Source organism: Thalia democratica, chromosome 6 (genome assembly GCF_965202585.1).
Source record: "Thalia democratica chromosome 6, ktThaDemo2.hap1.1, whole genome shotgun sequence".
Lineage (NCBI taxonomy): Eukaryota > Metazoa > Chordata > Thaliacea > Salpida > Salpidae > Thalia > Thalia democratica.
Genome location: NC_139170.1, coordinates 47,065,994 through 47,078,416, shown reverse-complemented (window position 1 = coordinate 47,078,416; position 12,423 = coordinate 47,065,994). Strand labels below are relative to the sequence as shown.

Here is a 12,423-nt window from a genome sequence, read left to right as displayed (position 1 = left end):
ACCTCAAACTTTTAGGAAATGTTCCTTGCAATATTTAGAAAACTCAGTTTGAACAAAATTTAAAACAAATAAAACTTAATAAAAAAAAATAAACAAAAAATCTTGGCTTTGTTTTTTCTCATTAAACTTTTATTTTATTTTAGATTTTGTTCTGACGGAATTTTTTGAATATCATAAGGAACATTTCCTGAGAGTTTGAGGTAATTATCTATAAAAACGTAGGAGAAGATAGATTTGTAGTAATTTCTATTCATTTGCCAATTTAGTTTGCCCTTCCCATAAGGAACTTATTGTAGTCTCCGACTTAGACCGGCTATATCTCAAAAAAAAGTTTGAATTTTAAAAATCTTTAAAAAGCAACTTGTAGCTTAGTTGAAACTTGATAAAATTATACTAAATTGTGAAAAAAGTGATTTACTTCTGTATGCCTTTAATTACTGAAAACTTACTGTAATGCTACTTGAAATGTGTTTTAGGTAACTCAAACAACAACTGACATAGTTTATCACAAACAAAATTCAAATTAACTTGGAATTTTTTTGTGTTTTTTCTCATCTATAATTAATTGATTAACATTTAAAATTGTTTTAAATTTCAAGTTTCAATTTTTTTTTGAAATTCTAAGTTGTTTTTTAATTTTTTTATTTCCATGTTAAGCTGTTTGAAAGTTTGAGGTCAATGGCTTGAAAAAAATATAAGATAGATTATTACTGAATTTTTAAATGTCCAGTGTTTTGGCGCGTCAGGCTAAGTCGGGCTAAATCAGTTTTTTTGAAAAAAGTAGAAAAAGGTCAGGCTAAATCATTTTTTTATTTAAAAATCCAAAAATCTCAGTTTTTCTCAGTCCAAATGCTTGAAAATTTTTGATTAAAAAATTAAGTAATCTTTTAAAGATCAAATTGAGATGTGATGTTAATTCTAAATAAAGATTTAGTTATTAAAGACAAAATCAGTCAGTATTTGTAAAAATAAATGCTTAAAACCTTTTGTTGAATCTCTAAAATTTTTTAAGAATCTTCATTATTTAGTTTTGAGTAGATTATATATATCATAGTTATGAAAATTCATTAAAAAAAAATACAGTTTAAACATTACAGTTTAGTTTAATAACTTAGCTGCATGTTTGAATTTGTTAACATCAGCTATGGTTTTCAGAGCTTAGTTGGTTGAACTGTTTTAATTTCTAATTTAAAGGCTTTATACCAAATTTTTTTTTGATTAAAACTCTTAGCAGTTTATTGATATATTTTAATGTTTGTTTAAAGTTCTTAGAGATATTCACAACACTAAAACATAGCTTTTAAATATAAATACTACGTTTTGTAGGAGTACAAATTTTAGGTACAATTCATTTTTCTTTTCAAGAACAAAATATTAAAGGTTTTTTAAAAATTTAAGTGTAAGATTTTTAAATTTGAAATGAAATCAACAATCACTGTATTTATTTATAGTTTAGGATTTATAATTATGCTTCAATTTCAAGAATTAGTCAAGATACTATAATAAATATTTTTTACTTATTTCAATACTTGTGTAAGCAATTCATTTTAAATTTTAATAAAACACGTCAATGCACGTTATTTTGTTTTAAATCTTCTGGTTATAATGTTTTTACGTAGTGCTTAATTAAATTGAACAATTGTTTTTAGTAATATATATTAAATTTTTACACTAGTAATAGATTAGATATAACACTTATTTTAAAACTTATCACTGAGTTTGTTATATTAAGGGCATAAGGTGTCAATCACCTTATTCACAGTTTAGTCTTATTTTATTGAGTTGTAACTAAGCTATGAGTTGCTCCTTGCAGATTTTTAAAGCTCATAAAACTTTTGAGATATAGCTGGTTGAAGTTGGAGACTACAATAGTACTATTCAAGACCCCTCCCCAATACCTAAAATGACTTCTAAAGGGGATTTTCCTTACTTTGAAAAAATTTCAGGCTAAATTGATCTCAGTCAGGCTAAATAAAAATAATTTTGTGCACAAACCCTGAATGTCTGTGTAAATTGACAGTGTGAAAATAGTGGTCCTTAGATTTCTATCATAAACTATGTAAAAAATGACTTTATCTCACAGGTCATACAAAATGTTATATATTATAAAATCTAACTTGTAGTTTTGAAATTTAAGGGCATAGAGGGAGAGTAAAACTTTTTTTCACAATTTGATTGTATTTTATATAGTTTTTACTAAGCTACAAGATACTTTTTACAGATTTTAAAAATTCAAAATATCTTTAGAGATATAGCCAGTCAAAGTCAGAGGCAACAATAGGTTCCTTATGTGAGGCTTTTTTCATGTTAATTTTTTTTATAAAAATTTATTTTTTGATTTTTTTTATATTTTGTTCTGACAGAATTTTTTAAATATTGCAAGTAACATTTCCTGAAAATATGAGGTAGTTACCTAAAAAAACTTAGGAGGACATAGATTTTTAGTTATTTCTAGTTATTTTCCGTTTTAGTTTGTGCCTTCCAAAGAAACCTATTGTTGCTCCCAACTTTGAACAGCTATATCTCAAAAATTATTTTGAATTTTTAAAATCTGTAAAAAGCATCTTGTAGTTTAGTAAAAACTATATAAATTAAGATCAAATTGTGAAAAAAAGTGTTTTACCCCTTCTCCCCCTGCCCTTATCCCCTAAGGCTCTTTATAAAGAAATCAATGCATTTAAAAAATAAGCTTTTATTTGGTAAAGTATAATTAGAATTTAAAAAAGCACTTTAAAAAAAGTCGGTAAACATAAATCACTTTAAGTTTTATACTTAATTTTTTTTTTAAGGTAAAAATTTGGCACAGTGTCTTAAATTTTTCTATAAACTCAGGCTACAATTTTGTGGACTTAGACTTTTTTACTTTGAATAATGGGAAGTTGTTGCTATATACTTGAAAATAAGTATTATAAATTTGGGAGATTAAAGTGGCCACATATTTTACAAAAAACTAACATTTTTTCATATTTTAAAGCTAAGTATGAATAATAATTGACAATTAAAACTTCCAATAATTTTTGATACACAATTATTTATGTAAAAATTTTCTTAGACCATTGTTTTTTATTGGCAATGGAAATTGAACTATTTTCTAAAAATATATCTATTTATTTTTTTTCTGCTGTAGTCCTCAAGTTTTCCTGTTAAACTCCTTAATAGTTTTCTAGTGAAAAACTTTAAAATATTAATAAATAAATATCTGGAATAAAAAACCATAAATTGGATGGTTTTACAAAAAGAAGAAAAATTACATAAGTAGTAAACATAGATCAACTATAAATAATTTAAATAAAATTAAGTTAAAATATAAAGGAGGTATGTACTTTTATAAAAATTAACTTTTCTAGTTAGCTGATTCCATAAAAAATTTATTGGTTCAGGTTTTGATTCTTTAATCTCTAAAATGACTTTAAACTTTGTTAAGCAATTAATTGATTTTCTGAAAGCTAAGTTATAATACTCAAAATAAGATCAGCTTGTAAAAATAAGGTTGATCCCTTATAGCCTTTAGTCTTGTAAACACCTTACTACTTTATGGAATAATAAATATATATGTTTTACGTATAATTAAAATAGTCAATATTTAGAAAGTTTTATGAATGTTTAATGAATAATTATTTTTTAATAAACTTAAGAATAATTTTTCATAAATTAAATAGTTAAAATAATAACTAAAATGAAACTTTACAAAAACTTTATAAAACATGTAATAAATTTGATGTACTAAACAAAAAAGTGCATTAATCAGTAAACATTTCAAATTTATTTTGAATTTGTTCAATTAACACAAGATAACTGCCACATTTCAAAGATATTGTAATTGTACAATGACATTGTAATATAATAAAAACATTTCAAATACTCCAGAGATAATAGTTAAACCTCTAACATGCCTTATGCCAACCAACCAACGGTCAACGTCACTGAACTGACAAACGAAAACATAAAGTTTGTGCTGGAGGACACTGACCTCTCGGTTGCCAACTCACTTAGGAGGATGTGGATCGCAGAGGTGCCAACCCTGGCCATTGACTGGATTCAAATTGAAGAAAACTCATCTGGTAAGTTTGTTGTTTGATTGTTATTTTTATTCTGAGTAATTATCTGGCTCTGATAAAGAAAATTCATCTGGAATGTTTTGTTGTTTTAATATTTTATTTAAAGTTTTGATTTCAAGTAGTTTTCTGACTTTGTTTAAATAAGTAAACTCATCTGGTAATTGTTAAAGTATTATTGTTTGCATATTTTTTCTCTGTTTTTGTTTTATCATTAAGACCATACAGGGGAATAAAACAAATTTTTATGATTAAGATTATTTTTTTGTTTTTTTTTTTTGGTAATTAGACTGTTTCAGAAAAAAAATTCATTTTTTTTTTGAATTATTATAGGATTTTTTTTAGTTAAATTTTTATGTTAAAATATTGTCATTTATGATTACTAATTTTTAATATACTAATTTTTTTTGCTTGTATTTTTTTAAATCTTTATAGATTGGTATAGTTATAAATAAGATCTTGCAATTTTATATATAGATTTGTTCAGTTTGAAAACACTCTATATTTAGAAAATTATACATTATGCAGGGTTGCCACACACTCAGGGAACTCAGGGAATCTCAGGGAATTTTCAAACTGTAGAAAATCTCAGGGAAACTCAGGGAATTTTGGCATTTTTCTTTTAACTCAGGGAAACTCAGGGAAGTTTTTATTTTTTCTCTAAATTTCAGGGAAGTTTTTGAAAATCTCAGGGAAATAATTTTCTAGATCTAGAATGAGGTTTAGTTAATCCAGTTTCAATATTTTGTTCAAAAGTAGTAATTTTTATTATTTAAGTGGTTATTTAAATTTTTTTTGCCTTGCGGCTAGTTCTTCAATATTCTTAGTATTAATATTGTAGTTTTTTTTTAAGTTTTAAATTTATATTTATATTTTCACAAAAAAGATGTAGAGTTAGGATGTGCTGCTTCTACTTTAATTCAAGATTCGCTTAATCAAGGTAAATTTTCTAACATTTTATTAAAGTCATCTCACAATGAATGTAAACTTTTTATATTTGCTATAATAAAAAAAATTAAAACAAGAGTGACTGTTGGTTTGAACTTTTCTTTTTTAAGAAGGGCTGCTGTTTTAAATCCGACATGTCTAATTGGAATGGGTAAAGACCGTTGTGTCAGAAACTTTACAAGGCTGGTCCAACAACTTGTCAGCATGAAGATACTAAAAGCAAAAGAGGGTGATGACAGCATTAATAAATACATTGATTTGTTAAGTTCTTCTAACACTCAAATACATTTTGAAAATTTTCTTGAAAAAAGTCACAGTTTAGACACCTTTTATTTTGACACACTCGATATCCCAAGCAAGTATAAAGATTTAACAAGAGTCCTTGAGGCTGTTTTTGTGCTTCACAATGACCAGGCAAGTGTTGAACGGGGCTTTAGCTTAAATAAGGAAGTAATATCAACTAATATGGGAGAGATGACAATAAGGTCCCGAAGAATGATCAAAGATTAACTATATGCAAACAATCTAGAACCAAGCACAGTTGAACTAAGTTCTGAATTGTTGAAATTTGTAAAATCTTCTAGGGCCCAATATTTGGCATATCTTGAGCAACAGCGCTTTGCTAAAAATGTTCCAAATAAAGGTGATGCTTTGAGCAAGTTAGGAGAACAAAAAAGTAAACTTACAAAGCAACTCAAATGTTTGAATGAAGACTATGACAAATATACTGCAGATGCCAACAAACAGTCTGATTTAGAAGCAATGAAAGAATTATTAGCAAGAGGAATAGCTGCTAAGGACAACGCAAATAAACTTGAAAATAAAATTAAAACTATTGATTTAGAAATTGCATACTTAAAAAAACAGTATTAAGATTTTTTTATTAGGTAATGTGAAATTGTTTTATAATCAAAATTATGTTTTCAGTTATTTAAAATAGGTTGTGTATGAACATCTACAAGACATAAAAAAATTTTTAACTTTAGATTATTTTGTATCAGTTGTTAGGTATTAAGTTGTACTTTGATATGAGATATTTCTTTAGCTATTTCTTTAAACTTTCTTTTTGTAGGTTTTTTACAATAATGTTAAGCTTTTAAGTTTTATTTACTGCATTCAGAACAGTTGCTAGGAAAGACATACAAGTCATAATGAAGTTATTATGTATGCATTTAAGTGAGTTCTTCATATGAAATTATTATTATAGTATAACTAAATTTTGTCAATTAAAATGTCAAACAAATTAAACTTTATTCTTTTATGTAGAAAGTTAACTAACAAGTTTACACAAAGTTGTGCAAAAATTTAGTTTTTAATTTTTAATTGGTTTAAACCTTTCAAGATTGCGTTTTTGAAAACAGTTTTTTTCATAAATTTAATGCAGAAGCATACACATACAACCTTCCTTTTATTATTAAAGAAGAAAAATGAGAATGAGGTATTAATAATTTGTGTTAGAAGAGAAAAGAATTTTTTTAAGATTTGAAAAATACTCAGGGAAATTTAAGGTTACTCAAGGAAATTTTTGGTCACTCAGGGAAGATTTTTTGGCTCAAAGAGTGGCAACCCTGATTATGGTTGCTTGCAGTATTAAAACACTTCATAGGATCTTTTTTTTTGTGTGGATTAAAAACATATTAGTGGAGAGTATACATTCAAAAGTTTGTATAAACTTCAATAGCATGTTTTATTACTAAATTAAGTAGGCCTGTCAACATGAATCTCTGGCCCTTGACATTTTTTTTAGCTTAAAGCTACGTTGTATAAGATAGAAAAAGTTTAGCTTTTTTAATTGAATATTTTTTAAATGGCTCATAACTTGATTTTTAGTACATAGTGCTTATTGAATCATTGTTTGTTGCATTTGTGCTTTGAATTTACTAAAGTACTTTTTACAGTACAAATTTTCAAACTAATGTGGCCCACAAAAGATTTTTTTGGCAAACATGGCCTGCCAACTAGAAAAGCTGCCCACCTCTGTGCACTTAACTATGTTTAAAATATACTACGACGTTTTTTTTTAGTTTTATATCTATTTTACAGATGTAAAAAGACAACAAGTGTATTAAGTTTTTTTAGACAGATTGAAGTGTTCGAAGTTGGTTTTGATTTTGTTTACTATGTTTCACTCGTAAAAACCTGCATGTTTTTGTCTATAGGTTATCTTAAAATTTAAACAAAAATATAACTAGTATGGTTGATTAATTAAAAATACTTGTAAAAATATTGACGTTCTTTCTCAATTCAAACAATGTTTACGTTTTTCACTGTTTAAAGTTGTTTAACTCTCATCACATTTATACTCCAGTGCTTCACGACGAGTTCATATCTCACCGCGTCGGGCTGATCCCTCTGACGAGCGATGACGTCATAAAGGACATGGTTTACTCGCGCGACTGCGATTGCGTGGAGTTCTGCGAGAGGTGCTCGGTCGAGCTGGTGTTGAACGTGAAGTGCACGGCTGGCGGAACCAGGCAGGTTCGGAATTGAGAAATATGGTATAGTTTACAGGGTTTCCACAAAACCTGGAATCCTATGTAACTTTGTAATGATGTAAAAATGAGTTTGTTAAGTAAATAACTTGCAGTACCAGAGACCTCATCGAAAATAAATATAGTGGTAAAAAGAATATAAAACACATAATATAATAAAGATTTTATTTTTTGAGCAAATTTTTTATAGTACAAAACAGGTTTGACTTGAGCTTGAAAAAAAAGTATATAATATGGAAATTAATTTGTTAGGTAAACAACTTGCAGTACCACACTGTTTTGGTTGTGAAAAGTAAATGATGTTGTGTTCAAATTTGTTAACCTTCACACTTTTATAAGGTAGACATCAAGAATTGCTTATTTAATTTTTATGTTTTAATGCTTGTTAACATTCAGGTTACAACACAAGACCTGGCATCTGGCAAATTTGTTTCTATCATTGTACTCTCCTTAATTAGGCTTTAAATATCAAATTTTTTACTCTACTCACAAAAACAAGTCATTTTGAAATGCAGATAAACAAAACTGCGCGTACTTCCAAGTGGAATTTTTGTGAGACATACGGGTAAGTAAACTAATCTAGATGTTTTGCTTCAGGTAACGACGCGGGACCTGATATCCCGCAACAGCAAGGTGGTTCCGGTCACCTCCAAGGACAGGGACGTGGCGGACGACATGTTCAGCGAGCACCACGACATCCTGCTGTGCAAGCTGAGGAAGGGGCAGGCTCTCAAGTTCCGCGCCTACGCCAAGAAGGGATTCGGTTTGTTTCATGCTATGTGTATCTATGTATATTATTGGTAGTATAAATTATAAAAATAACGTGCTGTTATATTTTGTTGTTATGTTATATTAAGGCCATAGCGGGGTCCAACATTTTTATTTACAAAAATTAACTTTGACATTTATATGAAAGCTTTAAGTACAAACTCAAGCCAGTTTTTATAGAATTCAAAAATATCATTTAACTTTTGAGATATTTAATTTTTTGTAAAAATTTTCCTTTACAAACGCATGGACGGCAAATTTTTTGTCAAAATTTTCTCGGAAATTTTAAAATTCACTGAAAATCTATCTCCTCCTTCAATTTTCAAGCAATCTTCTTCAAATTTTCAGGAAACGTTCCTTATAATAAAAGATAAAAACGTTACTTTAGAATTTAAGTACTTTAGAAAATAAAAATAATACAAAAATTAAAAAAAAAGTGTTTTTTTTTTTTTCAAAAAAAAAATTTTTTTTAATTTTTTTTTTAATCCCAAAGTATCGTTTTTTTTTTAAATTGTATAAAGATTAGACTGTAGAAGTTTGAAGAAGATTGCTTGAAAAATGTAGGAGGAGATAGATTTTAAATAAATAGTCTTTTTTCGCTGTTTTAGTTTTCCCTTCCCATAGGGAGCCTATTATGCGGCCCGACTTTGACTGGTCATATCTCATAAAATTATTTGAATTTTTTAAAACGATAAAAAGCATCTTGAAGCTTAGAAAAAACTATAAAATAAGATCAACTTGTAAAAAACATGGTTTACCCCCCCTCCCCCCTATGGCTTTAAATGTTCTAGTTTACTGATTAGTTTATAAGCTCAATTTCCGCGCATACGCCAAGAAGGGATTCGGTTTGTTTCTTACTTGATAGTTAATTTATATAATAAAATTTATATAGCTAAATAAGTTTCTATTAAGCTTGCATTTTATTTGGTACATAGATAAAGAGCTTGCAAACTGGCAGTGTTATAAAATAGTAAAACTCAGGCAAGGAACACGCGAAATGGCAGTGCGTATCGGCTGTTGCTTTCGAGTACGATCCTGACAACGCGATGAGGCACACGACCTACCCCAAGCCCGACGAGTGGCCCAAAAGCGAGCATTCCGAGCTCAAGGACGAAGAAGACAAGTAAGATGAGTTTTCTACCTTTGAGAGCTTTTATTATGTTACATTAAGGTCTCCAATGTGAAATAACTTTAGCTAAATAACTTAAGTAAAAATACTTTAAGCCCAGGCAAAAGTGTGCACCTCGGGTGAAATGCGCTCTCCGTAGCTAAGCTTAACAGTTTTGATAAGTATCAGCGGTAGTAGTTGCCATGTTTCAAATTTTTTCGTTTGCGCTCATCTAAATTACATGCTGGTCCCTTAAAAAGCTCTAGTTTATAAAAAAACATAAAGTTTTCGATCATCGATTAAATTCATCATTGTGACGCAACACACGTGACAACGTTTTCATTGTGACGCAACACAGGCACCAGGCGGACTACGACGCGCACCTGGAGCCGTCCAAGTTCTTCTTCAACATCGAGGGCGTGGGATCGCTGCGGCCGGAGAACATCGTGCTGAACGGGCTGGCGGAGCTGAAGAACAAGCTGGAGCATCTGCAGTTCCAGGTGACGCAGGAGTGCGCCGGCAGCGACTCCGATGCGCTCAGGGTCAATTAGAAGTTATAGTGGTTGTTTTTATGGGTTGTTTTGCCTTCATGTGGGTAGATTGGTAAAGTTTTTGAAAAACATTTTAGTGGTTCTTATCGTTGTGTTTCGTTTATTGCTTAATTGCTTTGCAAAATGAGTTTTCTTAAATGTTAGCTGACTTGCGGGAGGTTTGAAAATGTTTTACAAACACAACTTTAAAGTACTAATTTTCCTTGCTCAATAGTTTTACAAGGCAAAATGTTTTAATTACTTTTTTAAATACGTCGTTGATTTTACTATGTTGTTCTGGTTTAATGTGAGTAGAGTTTTGCTAAAGTTTTCCGATGTATTTCAACTCTATCACAGTTTGAAATATTATTTTATGTTTTATTTAGCTCCCTCGCTGAATATTTTTACAAGAAAATTGTTTTAAATATTTTATAAATAAGTTTTGTAAGTGGTTTACTTACATTTTTTCATCGTAAAAAATTTAATTTTAAATGATTCAATATAGAATTGTTCTGAGGGTTTTACTATTAGTTTGATATTATAGTTTTTGAACTTTCCATGTAAATTAGGGAACGTTTTCCTTGTTAGTTAAAATCATTGTGGGAATTTAAAAAATGTTCTTTTAAAAATACTTGTTTTGCTTAAATTAGTTTCTGATTGATTAGGAAAGTATATTTAACGTGTTTTACTTGTACTTTTTCAATTTTCTTTAAAATTTTGTGTCTTATATGAACTTAAAAATATAACTTTGTCGTGGTTGTCGAACTTAGAAACATATAAACCGCACCTTCTTGGTTCATTTTAAGAGATATACTTTTATTTTAAAATATTTTAGTTGAAAGTAAATTTTTGCTGACCGTGAGAATGATAGCTTTTAATTTCTTAATTGAATTTTTACCAATTTATGTTGTGAATTTTTTAAAATACATAATTGATTATACCTTGTGTTTTAGTTAAATGTGAATAAATTTTTAAAAACTATTCCAACGTATTTTAACTCGAATTAAATTTTAAAAAGTTATTTTGTACATTTGATTTCTACTTTTTTTTATGTAGTAACACTTGGTTTGTTTTATTAGTGAGAAAAAATTGAAAACTTCATTTTTTTTTAAATTTTATAGTATATATAAAATTTAGAGATAAGTTTTTAGTTGCACTTTAAGTATGAACTTAAACATACTTAAATGTACATAGCAGTCACACAAGTTTATTCAAAAACTTCTTACTCAATTAACCATAAATTAATCTAAGATCAGAATACTCGATAGTTGCGCAATTAAATGTTGTTCATCAATTACAGAAAGTTACCTTACTGATGTCTCTAACGACAAAGACTTAAGTTTTTGTAATTTCAAATTAAATGGTAATTATAACATTAAACATTTTGTTAAAAACGAGGTTGCCACTTTACCTGGAATTTGACAATTTAGGCTAAAAAACCTGGAATTTTAACATGTTCAGTAGTAAAATTTCAATTTGACACAAAAAATCTATCATAAAGATAAAAAAAAATTTCATCAACAATTTTTTTTTATGCAAAAACACATTTAAAGTAGCTTTACAGTATCTTTTCAATGTTTTTATACTATTTAACACAGTTTTCATTTTAAACTTAAGTTGAAACTGAAGATAGACCCAACAATTTGCACTTTTAAAAATTGAAAAATCGAGTGGCAACCTTGTAAAAAACAATCCACAAGAATAATATATACAGTACAACAGCTAGCTTACTTATTACCACACACTAAAACTGCTTGCAAAAAAAATCTGATTATTTTTAAAAATCATGCTTGTTCATAGTTAAATGCAAAACTCCGCTAAATTGTTTTTTTTTTCTTAGGCTAGGTTTAAAGACTTTAAATTCAACCGTTTTTCTTAACACAGTAAATTGCCAACTAGGTAGCTGTGTTGAAAATACCATTTAGTTTCTGAAATTTAAAAACAAACCCTAAAGTACTAATACCAAAATATTATGTTTTAAAATGTAAGTATTAAATTTATACAAATTTGATATTTAATAATTTATATACTTCAATGAACCAGAAAATAACTTACAAGTTGTGTATCTTACAATATTTAAAACAAGCATATTTAAGTTTAATTAAAGAAAATTAAAAACGGGGAATTACAAGTTTGCTTACCTAATGATTGAGACATATGGGTAAAAAATACTTTAAAGCCATACAAAGTTTAAATAATGAACAGTGCAATTAAAATTTCCATACTGAATGATTGAAGCATAAAATTAAAAAGTGTATTTAAAAGCAAATTTAGATTTTAAAAAATGATGATCAGTGCATTTGACATAATCATACCTCATGATAGATTTTTTTTTAATAATCATTTGCTATCTTATGTGGCTTAAATTAATCTTTGCAGGCGTAATGTAGGTAATTGAAGACCAAAATTTTCCAGGTGCGCACTGCCGGTTGGGTACGCACTTTTGGGCTGTGTTCGAAGTGCGTACCTAGTTGGCAGGTTAATGTGTTTAAGCATTTCTTCATGATAACTAGTCCTTTTGT

General features: G+C 28.2%; 1 protein-coding gene across 1 annotated transcript; it reads left to right on the top strand.

Annotated features, from left to right (window-relative positions):
* The first annotated feature begins 3,880 nt into the window (after window positions 1-3,880).
* On the top strand, window positions 3,881-10,840 carry LOC145837736 (DNA-directed RNA polymerase II subunit RPB3-like). The gene is made up of 5 exons (XM_082945168.1): window positions 3,881-4,061; window positions 7,312-7,481; window positions 8,093-8,258; window positions 9,245-9,386; window positions 9,730-10,840. The coding sequence occupies exons 1-5, from the start codon at window positions 3,890-3,892 to the stop codon at window positions 9,920-9,922; spliced, it is 843 nt and encodes a 280-aa protein (XP_082801294.1). The 5' UTR covers window positions 3,881-3,889; the 3' UTR covers window positions 9,923-10,840.
* Window positions 10,841-12,423: the final 1,583 nt, after the last annotated feature.

Bases quoted from the DNA above. Each gene is read 5' to 3' on its own strand.
- LOC145837736 (XM_082945168.1), top strand. From the start codon at position 3,890: ATGCCTTATGCCAACCAACCAACGGTCAACGTCACTGAACTGACAAAC. The intron at 8,259-9,244 runs GTTTGTTTCATG...AGTAAAACTCAG, and splicing joins CTACGCCAAGAAGGGATTCG to GCAAGGAACACGCGAAATGG. The intron at 9,387-9,729 runs GTAAGATGAGTT...GACGCAACACAG, and splicing joins CTCAAGGACGAAGAAGACAA to GCACCAGGCGGACTACGACG.